We start from the raw sequence: 25,000 nt of genomic DNA, 5'->3' as shown, positions 1-25,000 counted from the left end.
TGGCCAGACTTTCTGCCATTAATAATTGAGCGATGTACTTCCGTGAATTAATTGTCGTATTATATTAAAATTTACGTGATAATAATAATACATAATAATAATAATAATAATAATAATAATAATAATAATAATAATAATAATAATAATAATAATAATAATAATAATAATAAATAATGATGATAATAATAATAATAATAATAATAATAATAATAATAATAATAATAATAATAATAATAATAATATAATAATAATAATAATAATAATAATAATAATAATAATAATAATAATAATAATAATAATAATAATAATAATAATAATAATAATAATAATAATAATGATTTAAATAGATATACTGAATATTAGACTACAATTGACATCTATTTTCTGAATACAGGTGGTATTTTTAGGGGTGTTTCTTTTTTTACGAAACCTGCCAAAACACGCCGAACCCCGACAAAGTTATGGGAAGTCGGTAGCAGTGGGGAGTGAACCTGGGACTCAGGGAAGTGTACACCATTGGGGAGTGAATTACTTTTTTATGAAACCCGACAATATCCCACAAAGTTATGGAAAGAAAGTAGGCAATGTGGGGGAGTGAACCCGAGACTCAGGGAAGTGTAGACTATTGGGGAGGAAACCTAAGTCTATGGTTTTTCGGTGGGTTTTGTAAAAAAGTAATTGCTTCATTCTCGTCTGGTACCCAACTCCCATAGTCCGGCTTCATTTCCCACTAGTATCTATCTTCCATAGTCCCAGGATCATTTCCACTGATATCCTCTTCTCACAGTCCCAGGTTCACTCCCAACCGGTGTGCACTTCCCTGAATCCCGGTTCATTGCCCAATGGTGCCCCCTTCCAATAACTTTTGACAATTTCAGTAGGTTTCGAAATAAAAGTACATTCTGAGCTCACTGTCCACTGGTATCAGCCTCTCGCAGTCCCAGGTTCAATTCTCATCGGTGTCCAAATCCCAGATTCAATCCCCACTGCTGCCTACTTTCCATAACTTTGTCGGGTTGTGGCGGGTTTCGTAAAAAGTAATTCCCCCTCCCCCTTGGTATTGCTTTTTTACAAAATCCAGAGTCCCAGGTTCACTCCCCACAAGTGTACTTCCCTGAATCTCAAGATCACCCCCCACTGTTGCCTACTTCAATAACTTTGTCGGATATTGCCAGGTTTAGTTGGATTTCGTAAAAAAGTAATTGCTTTTATATGAAACTCGCTGAAAACCACCAAAAACCATAGTCTCAGGTTCACTCCCCACTGGTGTACACTTCCCTGAGTCTCAGGTTCACTCCCCACTGTTGCCTACTTCCACAACTTTGTCTGATATTGCGGGTTTCGTAAAAAGTAATTGCTTTTATATGAAACTACCTGAAACCGTTCGAAAACCATAGTCTCAGGTTCACTCCCCACTGGTGTACACTTCCCTGAGTCTCAGGTTCACTCCCACCACAACTTTGTCGGATATTGCATGGTTTCGTAAAAAATTAATTGCTTTTATGTGAAACTCGCTGAAACCCCAAAAACCAGTAGTCTCAGGTTCACTCCCCACTGGTGTACACTTTCATGAATCTCAGGTTCACTCCCCACTGTTGCCTACTTCCCATAACTTTGTTGGATATTGCCGGGTTTCGTAAAAAAGTAATTTCTTTTATTGATACTCGCTGAAAACCGCCGAAAACCAGATCTCAGGTTCACTCCCCACTGGTGTACACTTTCATGAATCTCAGGTTCACTCCCCACTGTTGCCTACTTCCATAACTTTGTCGGATATTGCCTGGTTTCGTAAAAAAGTAATTGCTTTTATGTGAAACTCCCTGAAACCCGACCAAAATCCAAAGTCTCAGGTTTACTCCCCACTGGTGTACACTTCCCTGAGTCTCAGGTTCACTCCCCACTGTTGCCTACTTCCCATAACTTTGTCGGATATTGCCGGGTTTCGTAAAAAAGTAAATTCTTTTATGTGAAACTCGCTGAAACTCGCCGAAAACCATAGTCTCAGGTTCACTCCCTACTGGTGTACACTTCCCTTAGTCTCAGGTTCACTCCCATTATTTGCCTACTTTCCATAACTTTGCCCATTTTGTTGGGATTTGGTGCATTTTGTAAACAAAAAGTAATTGCTTTTTTTTCAAAACCCGCCGAAACCCAGTCCCAGGTTCACTCCCCACTAGTGTACACTTCCCCGAATCTCAGGTTCACTCCCCATCACTGTTGCCTACTACCCATAACTTTCTCGGATATTGCCAGGTTTCGTCGGGTTTCGTAAAAAATTAATTGCTTTTATATGAAACTAGCTGAAGCCCGCCGAAAACCATAGTCTCAGGTTCACTCCCCACTGGTGTACACTTCATTGAGTCCCAGGTTCACCCCCCACGCTTTGCCTATTTTCCACAACTTTGCCGCATATTGTCGGGTTTCGTAAAAATGTAATCCCCCCCCCCCCCCCTATTGTTATTGCTTTTTTTACAAAACCCAGAGTCCCAGGTTCACTCCCCACTGGTGTACACTTCCCTGAATCTCAGGTTCATCCTCTCCTCCCCCCCCCCACCCCCCTACACACACACACACACACACACACACACACACACACGCGCTGCTGCCTACCTCTCATAACTTTGTCGGATATTGCCAGGTGTCGTCGTGTTTCGTAAAAAAGTAATTGCTTTTTATTTGGAAACCCGCCGAAACCCAGTCCCAGGTTCACTCCCCACTGGTGTACACTTCTCTGAGTCCCATATTCACTCCCACAGCTGCCCTCTTCCCATAACTTTTTCAGGTTTCTGAAAAAAAAACACCGTATTATTATAGTGCAAAACCACTATTCAGTGTCAGATACTGAATAGTACAAAACCACTATTCAGTATCAGATACTGAATAGTGCAAAACCACTATTCAGTATCAGATACTGAATAGTGCTAGCCTATTTATATTTATATTTATAACAGATTTTGGATGAAAATGAATATACTTTGGAAATGTCGTGATTGAGTCCGTTGCCATGGACACAACCTGGAATGCCTTCGTCCGTAAAGACGGAAAATATGGCCAAAAATTCGCACTCAAGTTGTCTCAGAAAATCTATTGCCAAAAGGTTCAGGCAGATAAACTCAAGGATTGCATTCTCTCTTAATTGTCTCAATCTGTATAAGATATATGGAATCAGAATTATCCGGTTTCTATAGCTTTTAACGGACAGTAACAATTGTTGCCTGCCTCCAGACAGGACACTAGTATATTGCAAAATGCTCTCCTCCGTCTCTTATAGACCCAGCTACCCAATCCCAACTGAGAGGACTGAAGGATTAGACAAAATGTGGCTGCCGCTAGAACAGATATCATTCTCTTTGCTTGTCAGTCGAGTGATCTATTTAGAGTTTTGGGACCCGACGTGTGGTTTGATCTATTTTACTTATGTATTTATTTTGTTATTTGGAACTGGGGTGGAGTTTGTTTTTGTTTTTGTTTGTTTTGTTGTTTTGTTTTGTTTTTTGTTTTTTTTTTTTGTAGGATTAATCTTGTAATCGTTGTTATTTCTTTTTTTTCTTATTTTATTGTTTCTTTATTTTTGTTAAGTTTTGTTTTTCACTGGCAATGGCCAATATTTGTTATATCTGCTAATATAGATAAGTGCCTGTTTCCTCTTCAATATTTAATATACCTTTTCTCTCTCTCTCTCTCTCTCTCTCTCTCTCTCTCTCTCTCTCTCTCTCTCTCTCTCTCTCTCTCTCTTTCTAAATTAACTTGTTGAATTAAAACTTTATTTACTATTGAATCATCCGACGCTGAGATATTATACCATAAAGCACGACTTCAGACTACTATAATTTAGCCGTCTTAAGCTCTCACCACTTGAGTGTAGAACATAGTGTTTGATTAGAACAGCAATTACGGGGGTAACGTTGTACGCGTTAGACATTCGGATTACCACTTTATGGGCCATTGCTCCGTGGACATTTGAATGGCCACTAAAATAGTCGAGAGGTCTTGACTTCTAGTAAGATAAACACATTCATAGGCATGAAACAAGAAAGCTTTAGTGATACAGTACCTTACTCTATATTCCGTTTGTGATCGTTTGTCCACTCTAAATATCTATGCGATGATACATTGTTAACTCGGTGCCGCAGTGCTGACACTCAACTGATTCATTCGATCTATTTTGAAGGTTCCTTGTTTTCAACTCAGTTAAAACTCGTCCTTCAAATACTGATCGATTTAAGTGACCTCATCTTTACAAAAGCTCTCAAACGTCGGTACTCCGCGAAGTATCTAGTTTGAGAATTTTTGTCAAGATGAGGGTTATTTAAATCGATCGATATTTCAAGGACCAATTTTCTGGCCAACTTTTTAAATATGAGTTTTTCCCGAGTACGGCAGTTAACTGGTTAATGCCAACTATAATCTAAATCTGAATTATCCAAAGAGGAACCAACGGGAGACACAAATTACTGATAATCGTTATAATCTCATTCAACGACTGGATGTTGATAATGTCATGTCATAAGCATTACTTTGACATTGTCGTTGACAATGACACCCTGATTGCAGTCGTGGCAGTCACAAAGGATACGACAGGACATGGATAGTCTTTTATTCTATGTAATAAACTAGGTATGTAATACATTTTGGTCATAATGTCTGCCGGTTTCCGGTTAGATTTTTAAAATTGATTGAAGAATACAACTCAAATCCACCAAGAGGTTAAAGCTCCAACTGTGATGATGATGATGATGATGAAGATGATGATGATGATGATGATGATTATGATGATGATGACGATGATGATGATGATGATGATGATGATGATGGTGGTGGTGGTGGTGGTGGTGTTGATGATGATAATAATAATAATAAGAAGAAGAAGAAGAAGAAGAAGAAGAAGAAGAAGAAGAAGAAGAAGAAGAAGAATAACAACAACAACAACAATAATAATAATAATAATAATAATAATAATAATAATAATAATAATAATAATAATAATAATAATAATAATAATAATAATTCTATGTCAGCTTCAATCCAATCGACAAAAGCAACCAGTGTGAATATTTCAAATTTTCTCTTTGCTATGGACGAACCGTGACTTTGACATAATATTTAAATAGTACGAGAATATGTGCATGTTAGGTGTTAGGTAAAAGGCACAGTTGTTTAACATGAATTTCTTTAATACCACCCAGGATTGGTATGTTTTTTTGGGATGAAACCTACAGAGATTCGAAATACCCTGGAAACAGGCGTACTTATTTCATTCCTCAAACTCGTATTCTGAGGCAGTGTTATCATCAATATTATCATCATTATTATTGTTATCAATATTTTCATTATTAGTACCTTTATCGTTAGTATTATTATCACGATTATCATCATCATCATCATCATCATCATCATCATCATCATCACCATCATCATCATCATCAGTATCAGCATCATCATCACCACCACCACCATCATCATGAAAATCATCATCATCACCATCATCATCATCATCATCATCATCATCATCATCATCATCATCATCATCATCATCATCATCATCATTATCATCATCGTCATAATGACCATTATTGTTATTATCATTATTATTAGTATTATCATCATCATCGTCATCGATGATGATCATCGTTATAATCATTTTAATCATCATCATGTAAACTTGCCCTTGTAACCTCATAACCCGACATTGACCAAAAATTTAAGTCCCAAGGCCACAACCACCAAAATAAAGTGGACGATGTTGTTGCTTTAATAGTCTATCCAATATAAAACGGGATCATTTGATACGCCGAGCAACACTAACGACATCTCACTTTACACTTTCTTTTGGTGATCGTGCGGCTCTGTGGTCTTGTGGTATGACTCGCCTTCGGACCGGGAGTTCCAGGGTTCGAGACCCGCTCTGAGCGGCGCATAGTTGAGTCCTTAGAAAAGGCTCTCTACTCACATACTCACGCCGTACTCAGGTGTAAAATGAGTACTTGGCCGCGTGGGAGAAAAAAATATTGTTATCACCTGACAGGCGTCTTGTCTCATCCTACATATTAGGTGCTTCTGTTAGCTAGGCGCTCTGTAAAGCGCTTTGAGCACGTTTAGTGGATATTGCTCTGCACAAATGCTCTAATTTAATTGTTAATTTAATCTTCCCCACGTTGTGACCTGATTTTTAGCGAAGTGTCAGGCCACGAATAAACCCGGGCTCTAAGGGCATTGGAGTAGTTTTCTTTGCCTGGATATAAATTAATGAGTTTTCCGGAAGAAAACAAGATGTCTTATTATGAGAGACAAATCTTTAGACGACCACAGCTTGTCCCATCTCCATGGAAGATAATAAAATATGCTGGACATTAACCCTCTCCTTACCAACTGTAGGAAAATCGTCACATTCGTTACGATACAACCAACATTTTTTCTTATTCAAATTTCTTTTGTACATCATAAAATTTAAAGAAAATGAACAGTGTGTTGTAGAGCATGTTTTGCTAAAGAAATTATTTATCACATGGACTAACTACTATTGTGTTTGAGTGATAAAAAATATAGTTTTGTGTTAGTTGGGTGTGAAGCTATTGGGAAAAATCCTGAATGTGGCTGGTAAGGAGAGAGTTAATCCCCTTGTGGACATGGCTCTAATATTTTATGGTTTGGAGATCCATGCATTGTGTCAAGAAAGTTGTCATGCGATAATCCCGGTTTTCACGTCTTAGGTTTGCGGTGGGTTTTCTGGTGAATGAAATGAGACTCGAGTGATCTTGAACAGTCTGTTCTACCGTATTCTGAAAAAGCCCATATTTTAAAGTTTGGCGAAGTCCCAGGTTTGAGATTTTTGTTGCCAAGATGAGGGTAATTTAAATCGATCGATATTTGAAAGACGAGTTTTCTGGCGAAATCTTAAAATATGGGTTTTTTTCCACAGTACGGCAGTGTTGGAAAGAAGAGGACAGGGAGATGTGTTTGCTTTAAATGTAGTCATATTTGTTGTTAAGCGATGTTAAACATTTTTTTTTACAAAAACATGTTTTAAAGTCTCTGTTAATGTTTCACATTCATTTGATATAGATGTTTTGTTTTGTTTTATTTATTTATTTATTTATTTATTTGCATTTTTTTGTTTTGTTTTGTTGTTTTTTTTTTTTTTTTTTTTTGGGGGGGGGGGGGTTGAGTAATAACTGAAAGTGTTTCTGTTTGTGTGTGTGTGTGTGTGTGTGTGTGTGTGTGTGTGTATGTGTGTGTATGTATGTATGTGTGTATGTGTGTGTGCATGTTAGTGATATTTTAGATTATCATTCTTGTAACTGTGAAGTGCACATACCTGGTCATGGTTATGCGTTATCTATTATTGTTATTATTATTATCAATGATTCAAAGAACAACAAAAGTGTCTAAGGATGGTCGCTAGTGCATATCATTACTCAAGGTACTTAGTAAGTACTTGCTACTTTAGACGTTTAATCGATACTTGTCGATATTGAGAAAAGTGTAGATAAAAGTGTACATTTTGTTGTTTTTTTTTTAATTTAGGAAACTGATTTATAAAATTCTAAATTGGAACAATCCAAACCATTAACGATTATGTCTACATCATCTGCGTATATCAATTCACGTGTAATCTGTTTGTTAATAGTAATTTTGGTCTTAGTTCTATCATGGCCGATTCGAGGTACATCGTATACAGGATTGGACTTAAACTGTCTCCTTGAAGGGGTCCAATTGAGGTTGATATTGTTGCTAATTCTCTACCGGATTCAAATTGTAATGTTATATTTGGTAACAGATATCTTATGAGCTTCACGTGATCTTTGTCTAAGATGAGTCAAGGATTGATAACAACTTGGTTCTACATATTATGGTGTTGAAAGCTGAACTCATATCTATTCCAAGTATGGTAAATTCTTTCTTGTATTTTTCAGTTCTGACTTTCAACCATCGACGGGCCCAGAGATTCTATCTCTTCAAAACCCGCTTTGTGAGGATGATAAAAAATTGTATAGCGCATAACATGACAATGACTAGGTTTTCTTATGATATGAATTGTTGTTAAAAGTACAAAGATAATGAGGACTGTTCACATAGGGCTGCAAAGAATTGACATTTGGGGGGGGGGGGGTAGTTTCTTTTCCAGGATTCTCCTGCACGTAATATTTTTTATTGAAGTTAAGTTCCTGGTTATAAGCCTAACACCCTCTATGCTCGGTGTGTGACACCCACTGGAAAGGAAGACGTAAGAAGGTATCGGTAGAGCAAATAACAAAACAGGAAGGAAAGAAAGCAAACAAAACAAATGGTTTAGAAGTCATCGCTGATAAACATGTGGAGGACATAAAATGTTGTCTCTTGACACTAAAAGGTTAACGGGTAAATGATGAAGAAAGGAAGGAATGCATTAATAACAGATTTCCGTTACCTGTAACGTGTGGGGATAGAAGTATAGTGATGGTATTATATGGGACACACGGCAATATCAATAGAGTACATACAATAGACAGCAACAGCAACAGGATTATCAGACCGATTAAAAGTTAATGTCTTCATTTACCAGGTTCATCTTTTATTTTTTTTTTTTTTTTGTTAGTTAAAAAGTATTGATCAACAAAATTAAATGAATTGTTGAGATAGACATGTGTTTTCAATTTGAAAATCACGAAAGACTATCAAAATGCTATTCTGACATTTCTTTGGCAAATCATCTCAAATGGTGCCAAACTGACAGTCATAAAAAATGAATGATACGAGACGGCTCGAGTAAAAAATTACAACTGTTATGGAACTCCAACCCACAGAACATTTTTTTTTTAATTTGTTTTTGTTTTGTGATGACTTATTTTGATATAAACTGTTCTGTCTCAAAGACTAGGGGAAGGATGCCGGCCATTGACTTATAATATAAAAAGACAATGATGCCGTTCCATGTGGCAAAGTGATGATGACCCATGTGGCAAAGTGATGATGACCCATGTGGGAAAGTGATGATGACCCATGTGGCAAAGTGATCATGACCCATGTGGCAAAGTGATCATGACCCATGTGGCAAAGTGATCATGACCCATGTGGCAAAATGATGATGACCCATGTGGCAAAGTGATCATGACCCATGTGGCAAAGTGATGATGACCCATGTGGCAAAATGATGATGACCCATGTGGCAAAGTGATGAAGACCCATGTGGCAAAATGATGATGACCCATGTAGCAAAATGATGATGACCCATGTGGCAAAGTGATGATGACCCATGTGGCAAAATGACGATGACCCATGTGGCAAAGTGATGATGACCCATGTGGCAAAGTGATGTCGTCCCATGTGGCAAAGTGATGATGACCCATGTGGCAAAATGATGATGACCCATGTGGCAAAGTGACTTCGTCTTATGTGTCAAAAGCTCAAATCTGGTCACTGCTAACTTTCTCTACTTTTTAAAAACTTCTGGGACTGCCCCTTGCAATCTTAACTTAATGATTGTCATATTATTAGATCATTATGAGATCAACGCTTTGTTTGTTTGTTTGTTTGTTTGTTTTGGGGTTGTTTTTTTTTGGTTGGTTTCTGTCTGTCTTGTTTCGTTTGTGTGTTTGTGTGTGTGTGTGTGTGTGTGTGTTTTCTTCCTTTTCTTTTTTTGTTTTCATTGGGTCTTTTTTTAAAAAGATAAATTATGGCTCACAGGGGGTCGGTAATGAATTAAGAATGAAGGAATTCAGAGCAGGAAGGGAAATGGGAGGAGGTGGTAAATGAAAAATAAGGAAGCGTTCCCAAATATATCAAGAGAGAAAGAGACATTTGCTAGGGAAAAAGGATAAAAATCGGCGCCTGGAAAGGAGATAGTGAGAGGAGAGGAATAAGTTTCTGTTTTCAAAGGCTTGAGTGTTACGATCTATACATTACTTTGCTTTCAAGTCATAGTTGTGCAAGAAGAGATATAAAATGTGAGGCAAAGGAGAGGTCAGATGGACATGTGGAGAGAAATGTGAGAGGAGGAGGAGGAGGAGGAGGAGGAGGAGGAGGAGGAGGAGGAAGGAGAGGGGTGGGACAAGAGGAGGAGACGAAGCACAGCACAAGAATGATATTATTTGCTTAAACTTCATTATATCATATGTTATCTAAATGTTAATTTAAAATGCAAATCTCACACCGAAGTGTAAGATCGAGGTTTACCTTAATCCTAACTGAAAACTGATGTCACGATCCGACCCCCCCCCCCCCCCCCCCCCCCCAACTGTTGGATGTCCAAGCAAAAAAAAAAAGCGAAGGGCTAGAGAGAAAAAATCCACGATCGAGCCATTGTGTTTTTCGTGTAAGCATAGAATAAAACGAATGAGAATACGTACGAAGCCTAAAAAGTGTCCACCAATGAAAGCATTCAACGCCATTTTGTTGTTGGCTGAGAATGTAGTAATTACCATTCATTCGGAATCTAGATATGTCAACATAACGACACAGAAAAAACAACAAACAATATCAAAATCCACAATAAAATGTTTCAGAACTGTTGCGTATATTTATGGCACAACGAAGCTGTCAAAAAATGAAGTTAGAGAATGTGTGTAATCATGTATTATAATAACCTGTAATGTGTTTTCCAACCACCACATCATCTACTACTACAACCACCACCACAATATCATCACTAACACTACTACTACAACCACCAGCCCCACATCATTATCACTACCACTACTACTACACCACCACCAGCACATCATCATCACTACCACTACTACAATCACCACAACCACATCGTCATCACTACCACTACTACTGCAACCACCACCACCATATCATCATCATTACCACTACTACCACAACCACCACCACCACTACTACTACAACCACCACCACATCACTACCTCAACTACTACAACCACCACCACAATAGCATCACTACCACTACTACTACAACCACCACAACCACATCGTCATCACGACCACTAGTACTACAACCACCACCATATCATTACCATTACCACTACTACTACAACCACCACTACCACCATATCATTACCATTACCACTACTACTACAACCACCACAACCACATCGTCATCACTACCACTACTACTGCAACCACCACTACCACCATATCATCACCATTACAACTACTACTACAACCACCACAACCACATCATCATCACTACCACTACTACTACAACCACCACCACATCATCATCACTATCACTACTACTACAACTACAACCACCACCACATTATCATCACTACCACTACTACTACTGCAACCACCACCACCATATCATCATCATTGAAATATTTTTTTTTAATTGAGCTTTATATAGTGCAATATCTACTAAATGTGCTCAAAGCGCTTTACAAGGGGTCCCTGGTCAACATTTAACATGTAGGACGGGACATGACGCCTGATAGGCGATATTACAATTTTTCGGACAAAGACAACTCTGTTAACGGCCAGGTACTCATTTTACACCTGAGTACGGTGAGAGAATGTGAGTAAAGAGCCTTTTCCAAGGACTCAACTATGCGCCGAGCGCGAGGCTCGAACCCAGGACCTTCCGATCCGGAAGCGAGTGTCATACTACTAGACCACATAGCCGCATCATTACCACTACTACTACAAACACCACCACCACATCATCATCACGGCCACTACTACTACAACCACCACCACCACCACCATATCATTACCATTACCACTACTACTACAACCACCACCACATCATCATCACTACCACTACTACTACAACTACAATCATCACACCACCACATCATCATCACTATTACTACTACAACTACAACCATCACCAACACCACATCACCTCACTAACACTCAGTACTACAATCACTACCATTAGGTTTTGGAGCTTTACTTCATTTGAAATAAGGAAACTTCGGAATTGTATTTGGCATTGTGTTTATATATCATAATATAATTCTAATCAGTTATCTATTTAGAACTAGATACTATACAATATGTATGCCAAATACCACCCAATTCCCCTTTCTTGTGTGCGGGAATTCCTCTTTCGGCATTGAAATTGAGTGTGAGAGAGTCATCACTACACACATAAACAACAGAAACAATTTAAAAACAAGACTATGACACGCAACCACTCACACACGAGGCTATACTATTTATCCTTATCTCTATATAGAATAGGACAAGACAAACAATAGCTTGACTCTCGCTATACTTCGCATTGATGTTTGTCGTCTCACGAGTTGAACTCTCGGTCGACCTGTCAATATTCCTTTTTGCCTCGGACGTAATCATTAATAGAATGTTGTGTGGTTTTGACCGTGAAGAAAACCTTAAGAAGTCACATTTATATCATTTTAGAGAGATCGTTTTGAATAATTTTGAGTTAAACGAGCGAGCAGCAACTTGTTTTCATGAACGGCCGATCAGCGCTTGTTTACTATAGTAACGCGATTCCCAGCCAACATCAAAATGGCGGATATTTTTCTCATCGAGGCCGCTGGTTGGTTAGCCAATAAGAGCACCGTACGGTTTCCATTGGGTAAATTCCTTGCATGTAAGTCAAACATTTTCCTAAAAAAAAAAATAATAATAATAATAATAAATAAATAAATAAACATTCACCAGTCACCTTCTTCTAATTCCTGTATAAAGAGTGGAGGTATAGGGAACGGCAACAGTTACGTATTAAGCTTTGAATAATGAATAAAAATATCCCAACAAAAAGGTGACTTACTACAAATTAGTGACAGCTTAATTTCTACCTCAGAATTTCAAATTGATTAATCTAATTTCTACACCTCTCTCTGGGAGCCAGGGTTATAGAATGGGGTTTTTGGGTGTTTCAGATCTTGTTCAAGACATTGAATGTCGGTTGTTCTTAAAAGTCGGCGCAGCAGCTCATGGTGGTTAGAACCATTCTATGTTTATTGATACAAACGCGTTATATTCGACTGGTGGATACTGTGAGTATTTTAAATAAGCGCATAGCATCAATACACCATTATATTTCATCCTACTAACTCCATAGATTATGGAAGAGTTGGCATTCCACTCTATTATTATTGACGATATTTAAACCGAAACGCAACCACCCCGCGAAACGGTTAATCCATTGATAAATTAAAGGTACGTACCCGGTTTCAATCAAAACTCGCCGCGTTCCAGTCAATATTTGGCCGACTCCCTTTCTCTTTTATGTTTATAACAACAATAACGCCGAAAAAAATTGGGTATGTAAATATTTACTCACCGGTGACTAACGGTGACTGCCCTGATACCCAGCGTGAAACCAACACTTGATTCTTTGTTTTGTCTGCTGCCAAATTTTCTTTGATCCTAAATGTCCGTCAAAACAACTGCATGGTCATGCGTCACTGACTTCGGCAAGTGGAGGTGAAGACTAAATTATATCAGGTTTTGTGGTTTTGTTAAATAGTAATTTATCAATGAATGATTGGTGCGTTAAGATTAAACGTCAGAGCCAGATATATTTGTTAAAGTGATAAATCTATATTCAATTATCTTTATTATTTATGTGGACCCTGCATTCCATCCAACCACAAAGGAATCTATTTTAGAGAGGGAGGGAGTTGTTTGTGTGATTGTTTTTGTTTTTGTTTTTTTTGTTTATGAGTGTTTTTGTTTTGTTGTTGTTCTTTTTGTTTTGTTTTCTGTATTTGTTTTGTTTTATAATGAGGGGGCATTGCTGGCGCTCAATTTTCATTTCTCACATAATGTTTACTTAATATTTGATATCTAACATTATTTCACTTCTTTTAAATTGTCGATATTTGTTCACAATGTACTACGACTACTTACTATAATTTTATTTACAGAATAATTTACTAAAGTGAGACACAGGTGGCAACTCAATGCAACACGACCAAAATCTGAAGTATCCCAAAAGCGTGTAGGTACACAGTAAAAGCTTCCTTTTTGGGAAAGCCTTATATTCCACTTAAAATCATAAGTTAGCATCCAGAGATATTTTGTCACCATAATAAAGATTTTTTTTCTGGGGCCTACATTATGGTAGCAACTAATTTTAAGACTTACCTTTAACTAACGACAAATAGGACTTTTAAAATTTTACATAAGAAAATAATGATTTGTATCCCAGTAATAGACAGATTTGCAATCAAGATTGTAAACTAAAACAATTACCAGGTACCGCAATAAGATTTGAATATGGCAAAGACTTTATAAATGTTCTGTGTGATTTATAATGAGTAGAACAGGATTTCATACTAAATTTGTTTAAATCAATTTACAATTGCAAACATTAATTAGAAATAGACCCCGATCTATCACTGCGAACATCACTTAAGATGTCATACACTCCGATTGTCACGTTACGTGTAGCACACCGGCTGTATAACAGCTCCCATGCCCAGTAACGTTTGGAGCAGTGTCAAAGAATCCACTCCCATGCAATAATCGCTGGATTCTAGCATGCTACAGGGAGAAGCCAAAAAGCGTGCTAGAAATCCGATGTTAAAACGATTTATTGTATAGAAAAAAAATCGGTCACTCAGTCTCACAGAGCGTGCTGTAATACAATCCAGCGAAAACGTTTAATTTTGCAGTTCAATTTGGAATTTGTGATAGATAATAAACCTGCAAATATTATGACATAACCAACTATTTTTTACCTCATTCCTTTGTTCTTTTCCCCATTGCCACCGCTAAGGCGTTCATTTATTATCTTAACCACCCAAGAATGTCAAGGACAAGACATCAAACGTTTTATAAAGAGATGAACTAAGTCAATGGGCTGAAAGTAGTCCCGAAGAACCATCACACAGTGAAAATACATTTATCACCATTTTAGTATGTGATACATAATGGGAAGCACTGTTTCGTTTTTAACCTCTTTTTGTATGTAAATGATATACAAGTCTATTGCTATGCGCTTTACATTCATTTTGTTTAAGTTATGAATAAATTAATTTCCACTTCGGTCAAGTGGGGTCTGTTTGCGTAAAGTATCTACCTTCAGAAAAAGACAACTTCCCGCAATGGAGACTAAAATCACGGCACCTTTGATAACGACTTCTGTCGATGCGAAAGGATTTTTAATGATTTTAAAAGTGTAGAATAACGAAAGACCATAATATGATAAAAATCACGTGCACATTCAGGCAATTTATTTTGAAAAGAAACATAATCAATAAGTGAGATATTGTTCATTTTGATGCAACCAACATGTAAACGCTATCTGCCTGCCCGACAATAGGGGAAATTATTCGAAAATGCGAATTTTAAAAATCATAAAATGTGGAATCTAAAGATGATATCCAGTTACAAAATCAATGCTATTCATCTATTGCGTAGATTTACATATAAAAAATGACCAGACTCCAAAACTAAGATACCTACAGGATAAAAAGAAAAATCTAACGGTAAAAGAAGAAGTAAGAAGGTTGGGTCTTTCTTGAGAAAATTGTTAGATAGGGACCTGGAATGCATTCAGATTAATTATTGAGAACGCAGTGCCTCCGATCAGATGTGTGAAAGACATGGACACAAAGGTTCGAACAGTCCAGGACAATAGGAGACGAATGTCTCTAGTTACTGATTTTTCCTCAGTGGGTGGGCAAAGTATATAAGTCAAGTAAAGAAAGAACTCGGAAACACACATTGAGAGTCACGACGTATGTGTTTGGAGCAGGAGAGGGACCAAGGTCTGGTAAGATCATGTTAGTTTTGAACACCGCGATATAGAAAAAAGCACCCTTACAACAAGGTAGCGTGTTACACGAGTTTGTCTCAACATTTTTGGAGAAGAAGCTGCCAACGACGAGAGAACCCCACTCCCTCCTAGTCGTTCCAGACACTTCCGTCAAAGGCGTCCATATAATTTTTTTGCACGTCTGTCTGTATGTCTCTCCGTGTTTTTCTGTTTGTCTCGCTTTCTCTTGTCTGCAAGGTTCCAGTTAGGGCTTGAAAGTGATATTTATCAAGAGTGTCATGCTAATTTAACCTCATTTTTGTTTTGTAAATTTCATTGTCTATTGGCATTTTAATATTTTCAGAGATTTGTGTTGCTGATTTTCAATTAACCAGGGTAGATTGTAATAATGGATGCCCTTTTAAAAATATATATTTGGGATTACTTTTTGCGGATTAAGTTTGTTTATATTGTTTATTGGTTGCTATTTTCTTCTTACTCTGTTGATTTACTTTATAGTTTTGTTTTGTTTTTGTTTTAAACTGTTTTTGTTTGTTTGTTTGTTTGTTTGTTTGTTTGTTTGTTTGTTAGTCGTAGCAAACTTTAAAATTTACATATCGTTTTGGGCAGGGTTCGTATCATGGTAAACATGGTGGCATTTCTTGCAACATTGATAAATGTCAACAGGAGAATGAACCTTGTTTACATTTGGGGTTGAAAATTAGACTCGCTATCTTTACCTTGCTCTTTGCTTTACACTTTTTCAATTTTACCCTAAACTTGGTTTCTCTTCAATTTAATCAAAATAGGAACTACTACTGTTTTTGTTTATTTTTATTTTGTTTTTATAAGAAATAAATTTTCAATATGACAAGTGCGCTACATATTTCTATACCATTGATGTTTACGATAAAATGTAATACTACCTTCATGGAGCAAGTAAAACCCCCCAAAAAGTGGATAACCTAAGTTGAATTATGGCAATTAGAATTTATGAGTGGGAACAACAGATGCTTTTGCCTTTGAGCCACATATACAAACCAATAAATTACTTTTTTTAAAACAGCTTACTTATGAGTCAATGATGCTTCAAATACTATTGTATTTAAAACTGATATCATTTTTAAAGACTGCAAGTCCTTTGAATTTGACATTTAAATCAACCTAGTAAAAAATCGAAAGGATAGGGGTCTAAAAGTGGCGTATCAAAAGAGATAGCTGAAATCTATTGGCCTATTGCAGTTTAAAGGAATGACTGGAGTAAAAAAAAAAAGGGGTGGAAAGGGGTGTTGTTCCTTACAATCTTAATAAAACTCGGTTTTCGTCATTTGTCTATTTTTGTTATACTGTTAACATTCAAACCTCTAACCTTTACAGGTGTGGCCCGAATAATTCATAAATACTTTGCAGACCGAAAGGTGGGAAATACCTATCGTGATATTGGCACAAGCGGGATTTAGATATTTTTTACTTTTTTTGTGTGTGTATTGGCCTATTCCTACGTTTCTTCTACTTTTATACAATTTTTCCATGACATCTCGATACAGTTTGAAAAATCCTCTTAAGGTGGACTCTCTATTTGAAATTGATAGAAATATTTACGGTGTTCGTTTGGGTTTGTTTTTTTTTTGTTTTTTGTTTTTTGTTTTTTTTTTTCGATTTTAACACGATTCATTATACCATTAAATAAGATTTTGCCATGCAATGAATTTTCTAATATCAAGTGTATTTTTTCACAGAGAGAGAGAGAGAGAGAGAGAGAGAGAGAGAGAGAGAGAGAGAGAGAGGGAGAGGGAGAGAGCTAGGATATATACCCTTTGAAATTTATGAGGAAGATTTGAATAACATTTGATCACGTGCTTGCTTTTATACATTCACATGCATGAAACAGTTGCGAATTAATAATTAATGGCTGCTGCAACAACAACAACAACAACAACAACAACAACAACAGTAACAACAACAAAAAGTTCACCAGTGCTTTGTGGTAACTTCGTGGTATTTTTGTGGGGTTTTTTTTTTTTTTTTTTTTTTTGGTGCCTGCTGGTGTGATAGGAACACTTGCCGTAATTATTTTGTGCCGGCTATTCATGTCCACTCATCGGTCCATTAACGCCAGTAGAATAAAGGAGCTAATGACAGACCACTTCCACCTCATTTCCTACATGGCATCTTGACCACGACTTTCTACACTTGATATAGTCCATTTCTTATTTTCTTTTTTTTTTCTTCTTTTTTTTTAAAGCCGAAGACATACAAACCATAGGTAACATATACCATTTAGAGTTTAAGATAGGGCATGGACGCGATTTCAGAATTCAAATGTACATAGAATGTCCTGGACAGTCTCAAAGATTAATAATTTCATTTAGAGTTTGACGTTGTACTCCACAGGTTGGCAACAATCTCTAGAGTTTTATAGATATGGCATATATACCCATTGTGTTTTCACAAGCATGCAGTTTGTGGCCTGGGTGCAATATACCCGCTGCCGGGTTGGGCTTTTTTCAATTAATCTATTTATGGGGGGAGGGGGGTTATGTTGTCAGATTGTTCTACTTATGCCTGTGCATTTTTAGTTACAAAAACGTTAAATTGTAAGCATCATGATGATGTTATCAATTTTAAAAACTGACTTCATGCGAATGTAAACACAAATCACATTGTCGTTGGTATCTTGAGTGTTTAATGCAACCATGGTTTTCTGCTTTCAATTGTAGGAATCGGTTATTTAAAATCTGTTAGATTTTTTGTGATCGAGCATTTCCTATTTATATTTTTCATAAGGGAACACTCGGTTTTGATCAACATTGTGTCATCTATGACAATTTTGAATCTAAAATTTTCGAACCCCTTCTGATCTGAAGGTTTTTCACACTTCCCTATGGCCGACTGGGATGAAAAGAGGTGAGAAGAGAGAGAAAGAGAGAGAGAGAGAGAGAGAGAGAGGGAGAGAGGGGGGGGGGTTGAGTGAGTGTGTATTTTGTGTGTGTGTGTGTGTGTGAAGAGAGAGGGAGAGAGAGAATGGAGAGAGGAAGTGTGTGTGTGTGTGTGTGTGAGAGAGAGAGAGAGAGAGCGAGAGAGAGAGAGAGAGAGAGAGAGAGAGAGAGAGAGAGAGAGAAGAGGAATGGTGGTTGAGGAAGACAGTGAAAATAGAATTGGTGCTTTTGTCTATGTGTGAGAGTAAGATATATTGTTTGATAGAAAGGCACGTTGTTAGATAGGTAGTCAGCTAGGTAAATACGTAGATAGATAATTAGAAAGATAGATAGATGGTTAGATAGATAGATTGATTGATAGATAGATAAATAAATAGATAGATAGATAGATAGATAGATAGATAGATAGATAGATAGATAGATAGATAGATAGATAGATAGATAGATAGATAGATAAATAGATAGATAGATAGATAGATAGATAGATAGATAAATAGATAGATTGATAGGTTGATGGGTGGATGGATGGTTGATAGATAGATAGATAGATAGATAAATAAGATAGATGGATGGATGGATGGATAGACAGACAGATACATACATACATAGATAGATAGATAGATAGATAGATAGATAGATAGATAGATAGATAGATAGATAGATAGATATATAGATAGATAGATAGATAGATAGATATATAAATAGATAGATCGGAAGAGACAATCTATGAAATCTTGTTTTGTTTTCTAAATTGCTCATTAAACTATTAGTCCCGATTGTTGTCATTTCCCAAATCATTCTGTCAGCATTGAACAATTTCCAATTTCCCATTGAAACTTCTGCTTTGAAGTCTAACTGACAGGTGGCCAAACCGATTGTTACAAGCTGTGTATTATCGCTTATCAGTCCCGAGCTTTCTTCTATCATTGTCATTGGAATCCCCGCCCGTCTGTGACAACAACGTATGACATATCTCAGAAGATTCTTTGATATAGATTCCACGGTACGGGCAAACATCACGTAAATATCTAATCCTCTTTCGTACCGGTATCGTATAATGCTGGCCAGATACAATAATTTGTGTCGTATGTTCGAAATGACTTCGAATTGTGAATTGCGCTTAACCTTATGAAACCAATCACAAATGCAATGTCGGAATTCTTCTCTAACGAGTTTCCTCGCTTTAATTTCGAGCATTTATTATCGATAAAATGTGACCCAACCTCTTAAAATGGTATTATATAGAGATGTTGGAAATTGAATTTATAGCCACAGATACGCATATTGGGGTAAATTTCTTTTCGTTATATATAGGAACAAGAAATGAAGTGAGTAGAAAAGTACCAGAATACATTAGAGAATAAAAACTTTGTGGCGATGAGGATTCAAACCCACGACCCGACTATTACGACAACTCCGCCTGGCCATGAGAGGGACGCTCTACAATTGACGCCATCCACCACGCAAAAAGTAAAAAGCTAGCACTATTCAGTATCTGATACTGAATAGTGGTTTTGCACTATTCAGTATCTGATACTGAATAGTGGTTTTGCACTATTCAGTATCTGACACTGAATAGTGGTTTTGCACTATAATACGGTGTTTTTTTTCCGAAACCTGACAAAGTTATGGGAAGAGTGCAGCTGTGGGAGTGAATATGGGACTCAGAGAAGTGTACACCAGTGGGGAGTGAACCTGGGACTGGGTTTCGGCGGGTTTCGTAATAAAAAGCAATTACTTTTTTACGAAACCCGACGACACCTGGCAATATCCGACAAAGTTATGGGAGGTAGGCAAAAGCGTGTGTGTGTGTGCGTGTGTGTGTAGGGGGGGGGGGGAGGAGGGGATGAACCTGAGATTCAGGGAAGTGTACACCAGTGGGGAGTGAACCTGGGACTCTGGGTTTTGTAAAAAAGCAATAAACCCGCCAAAAGCCGACAAAGTTATGGGAAGCAGGCAGCAGTGGGGAGTGAATCTGGGATTTGGACACCGATGAGGATTGAACCCGGGACTGCGAGAGGCTGATACCAGTGGACAGTGAGCTCAGAATGTACTTTTATTTCGAAACCTATCGAAATTGTCAAAAGTTATGGGAAGTGGGCACCATTGGGCAATGAACTGGGACTCAGGGAAGTGCACACCGGTTGGGAGTGAACCTGGGACTGTGAAAAGAGGAAATCAGTGGAAATGAACCTGGGACTATGGAAGATGGATACCAGTGGGAAATGAAGCCGAACTATGGGAGTTGGGTACCAGACGAGAATGAAGCAATTACTTTTTTACGAAACCCGCCAAAACCCGCGAAAAACCATAGTCTCGGGTTCACTCCCCCACTGTTACTTTCTTTCCATAACTTTGTTGGATATTGGCGGGTTTCGTAAAAAAGTAATTGCTTTTTTTAAAAACGAAACCCAGTCCCAGGTTCACTCCCCATTGGTGTACACTTCCCTGAGTCCCAGGTTCACTCCCCACTGCTGCCTACTTCCCATAACTTTGTCGGGTTTCGGCGTGTTTTGGCAGGTTTCGTAAAAAAAGAAACATCCATAAAAATACCACGTGTATTCAGTAAATAGATGTCAATTGTAGTCTAATATTCAGTATCTATTTAAATTATTATTTATTATTATTATTATTATTATTATTATTATTATTATTATTATTATTATTATTATTATTATTATTATTATTATTATTATTATTATTATTATTGTTATTATTATTATTATTATTATTATTATTATTATTATTATTATTATTATTATTATTATTATTATTATTATTATTATTATTATTATTATTATTATTATTGTCATGTAAATTTCAATATAATACGGCAAGTAATTCTCGGAAGTACATCGCTCAATTAAAAATGAATTTATAATGAATCGGGTTTGTCTTAGATGACAAAACAAACAAACAAACAAACAACAACAACAAGGAGAACAACAACAACAGAAAAAAGCAAGGTTTTAAAAAGTAATAAACAATAGAAGAGCACAATAATGAAAAACAACAACGCGATGATAACACATAAAAGATATTCGTAATAAATCGATAACTGATTAAATTACTACTTGATTTTAAAAAAAAATCATAACCATAATCATAATAATGACGATGATGACGATTACAACAACAACGATAATAATAATAGTAAGTAAGTAGAAATAATAATAATAATAATAATAATAATAATAATAATAATAATAATAATAATAATAATAATAATAATAATAATAATAATAATAACAATAATAATAACAATAAAAGAACAATAGTATAATATCAACATTAAAGTATATTTCAAGCAAATAAAATTATTAAAACAAAAGTTTAAAAAATATAAATAGACAGAAGGAATTTTTAAAAAATATTGGGAAAAAAAAAAAAAAAAAAAGTTACCCTTACCGGGATTTGAACTCTCGAACCTTAAGCTCAGAGCCAAACAGTTTAAATTCACCATGCCATGGTGTCACTGAATTTTAAGAGACATTTAATCATGTCTATTCAGACATTAAAAAATGTATTTGACTGCCTCTCTTATTTTGATATTTTGAACTATGTTAATTGCACGATAGCAGAAATTAAAAAATTTCGATCAAAATATTTTTACAACTTTGAATCGGGCTGTCAGTTACTGCACGTGTTCAATCTGGAAGTAGGTCAGCAGTTCAACCGAGATTGTCGCACTTTTCACTCTCTCTATAAAAAAGAGTTCCTTATGGATACTGAATAGTGGCAAAGCACTATTCAGTATCTGATACTGGAGGGGTTTCAAACGTATGTAATGTCTTGAATCCCTCTCGCGACTTCTTGAGGTCATGATGTCAACACACAAACACGACGAAAGTTTGTTAATATTGCACCATATAAAAGTTAAAGTTATTCAAGTTAATCCGGGATTTCATATTTTTGTCTTCCCCAGTTCCATGCTTCAGAAATGGCCATATGTATATGCCAGGGGAAGTAATCCATGACAATTGTAACAATTGGTAAGTGTAAAAGAATAACACCAAGACCATAGGTTAACAATAATTTTTTTGTTTTCAATTATTATTAATCTCAAGTATTACATTTAAACAATAATGTTCTTCCCTTTGATAAACCAAATAGGTTATGTTGGATGTGATTCCTTAAATTTTTATATGTTTTAAGGGCTTTTCAACAACGGTAACTTGTTGCTTTTCGACATTTCGTTCGATATTGATTATTTCTGTTCCTCTTACGTGTGTGTGTGTGTGTGTGTATGTGTGTGTGTGTGAGAGAGAGAGTATGTGTGTGTGTGTGTGTGTGCAAATCTATAGCAAATGAGGAAGTAAACCAAATCTATACCAAATGAGGGAGTAAATTAAATATATATCAAATGAGGGAGTAAATCAAATATATACCAAATGAGGGAGTAAACCAAATCTATACCAAATGAGGGAGTAAATTAAATATATACCAAATGAGGGAGTAAATCAAATATATACCAAATGAGGGAGTATTCATTCTTTTCGTTGTTTCAAATTCAATTTTTAAAAATAAAATAAAATAAAATAAATTGAGCGTTTTATATAGCGGTAATATCCACTAATCGTGCCCAAAAACACTTTACAGGGGGTCCCTGGCCAAGAGCAACATTTAACACGTAGGACGGGACATGGCGCCTGTTAGGCGATATTACATTTTTTTTTCGGACAGAAACAACGCTGTTAACGGCCAGGTACACATTTTACACCTGAATATGAAAAGAGAATGCGAGTAGAGAGCCTTTTCCAAGGAGTGAACTATGCGCGAGCGAAGCTCAAACCCAGGACCTTCCATCCTAAAGCGAGTGTCATACCACGACCACATAGCCGCACTAGTATATTTATATGAGTATATGTTGGGTTTTATTTTTATGTTGTCAAACATAGTTATAGACTCTTTCTACCAATATTGGATATTATAGCTGTTTTATAAAGATCTTTCAAAATGTAAATGTCCAGTGGTTCAATGTATATTTCATTGTTTCTTTGCAGCACGTGTAAATTTGACGAGTTCAGAGGCAGTGAATTCCTTTGTACGGACAAACCATGTCTCATAAGGCCGGAACTCATATTTGACGTCAATGAAGGCATTTACACGTGAGTGCTCTAGCCTTTATTGTTATCGTAATCTCCATCTTCACTACAACAAATTGTTATATAACTACCAATCTCACAAACATAACAGCAGCAAAAAAAAATGTTTAATACAGCAATGCCGACAATATAAAAAACAATGGCCACAACTATGGCAACAGCAACTCATTAGTCACCATCATTATTGTTACACTGTCACCAAGAATACACTCGGAGCTTCTTTAGTATTTTCATTGATTGACTCGAAAGTATTATTTCACTCACCAAATCAGACGAAATCAAACCAAAAAAAAAGGAGCATCTGATTAATGTTGATCTGATTTCCTGTTTTAAAATGATCGTAAATTTGATGATTTAGAAAATATTCCCACCATTGAAGTTGCAATTTAATGCATTCGTTTGCTTTCCTCCAAAACAATATTTAAAAAAATACTCACTAAGACATCGATTGGGATTTTTTCAAGAATTCTTTGTTTTGTTTGTTTGTCTTTTGTTTGTTTGTTTCTTGTTGTTTATTGGGTTTTTTTTTTTTGGGGGGGGGTCTTTTAATTCGTGTTATTGTTGTTTTTTTGTTGTTTTTTTTTTGTTTTTTTTTTTTGTTTGTTTTTTTTTTTGCTGTGTTTGGGCGGGGGGCGGGGTAGGATTTTATTTATATTTTATTTATTTATTTATGATTTGGATATATCGAGGTTTTTAAATTTCTTTTTGGCTAATTAGTTGCCGAGGTTTTCATCCAGTTATTTTCCTTTTTCCTATAAATATATCTCACCAGATGGAAAGCCAGCAACTATTCTAAATTCTGGGATAAAACTTTAGATGATGGAGTCCGATATAGGCTTGGAACATTTCTTCTTCCTGATAATGTTCTGCGTATGACGCCTATCCGGGTGAAGGATGATGTACTTCCCGAATCGTTCGACGCTCGAGACAAATGGCGAAATCTACTTCATCCTATCACAGACCAGGGAAATTGTGCTTCATCTTGGGCCCATTCCTCTACAGGTATACATAATATCATATTTTACTGTTGTTGCCAAAAAAAAAAAAGATTGTTGCAGGTGTTTGGGAACAAGCGGATTATTGGCAATTTGGATATAAATAAGTACACTGCGTCACAGGATAGATTGGATTAAAACAGCACATTTTAAGTAACTTTTTCTAGCCGCTAGGCTTGTGACTTATTTTTGTTGTGTTAACTTTTTTAAAAATATTTTTAAGAAGTCGTAACGATTCTTTTAAAAATCATGTTACAGCCATAATTTCCTACAACGTTAAGGTGCTCATTTAGGTGTTGATAACAACAAGAAATGAAGTGAGTAGGAAAGTGCCAGAAGACA

At 36.4% G+C, this 25,000-nt stretch overlaps 1 protein-coding gene across 2 annotated transcripts in view; it reads left to right on the top strand.

Annotated features, from left to right (window-relative positions):
* LOC144973175 (putative peptidase C1-like protein F26E4.3) overlaps positions 1–25,000 on the top strand; it is an 84,913-nt gene that overhangs the window by 46,259 nt on the left and 13,654 nt on the right. The window contains exons 1-4 of one of the 2 annotated variants that reach the window (XM_078915313.1): positions 4,553–4,617; positions 22,484–22,550; positions 23,562–23,666; positions 24,436–24,665. In XM_078915313.1, the coding sequence (XP_078771439.1) occupies positions 22,507–22,550; positions 23,562–23,666; positions 24,436–24,665 (379 nt within the window). In that variant the 5' untranslated portion in view covers positions 4,553–4,617; positions 22,484–22,506. Of the gene's footprint in view, positions 1–4,552; positions 4,618–22,483; positions 22,551–23,561; positions 23,667–24,435; positions 24,666–25,000 lie in introns of those variants that run through there. The other variant, XM_078915304.1, reaches the window with a different exon arrangement.

The sequence above is a fragment of the Berghia stephanieae genome, chromosome 1 (assembly GCF_034508935.2).
Source record: "Berghia stephanieae isolate SIO BIC M18660-M18661 chromosome 1, UCSD_Bste_1.3, whole genome shotgun sequence".
Lineage (NCBI taxonomy): Eukaryota > Metazoa > Mollusca > Gastropoda > Nudibranchia > Aeolidiidae > Berghia > Berghia stephanieae.
Note: the sequence above shows the minus strand (reverse complement) of the source record. Positions and strands in the feature narration are given on the sequence as shown.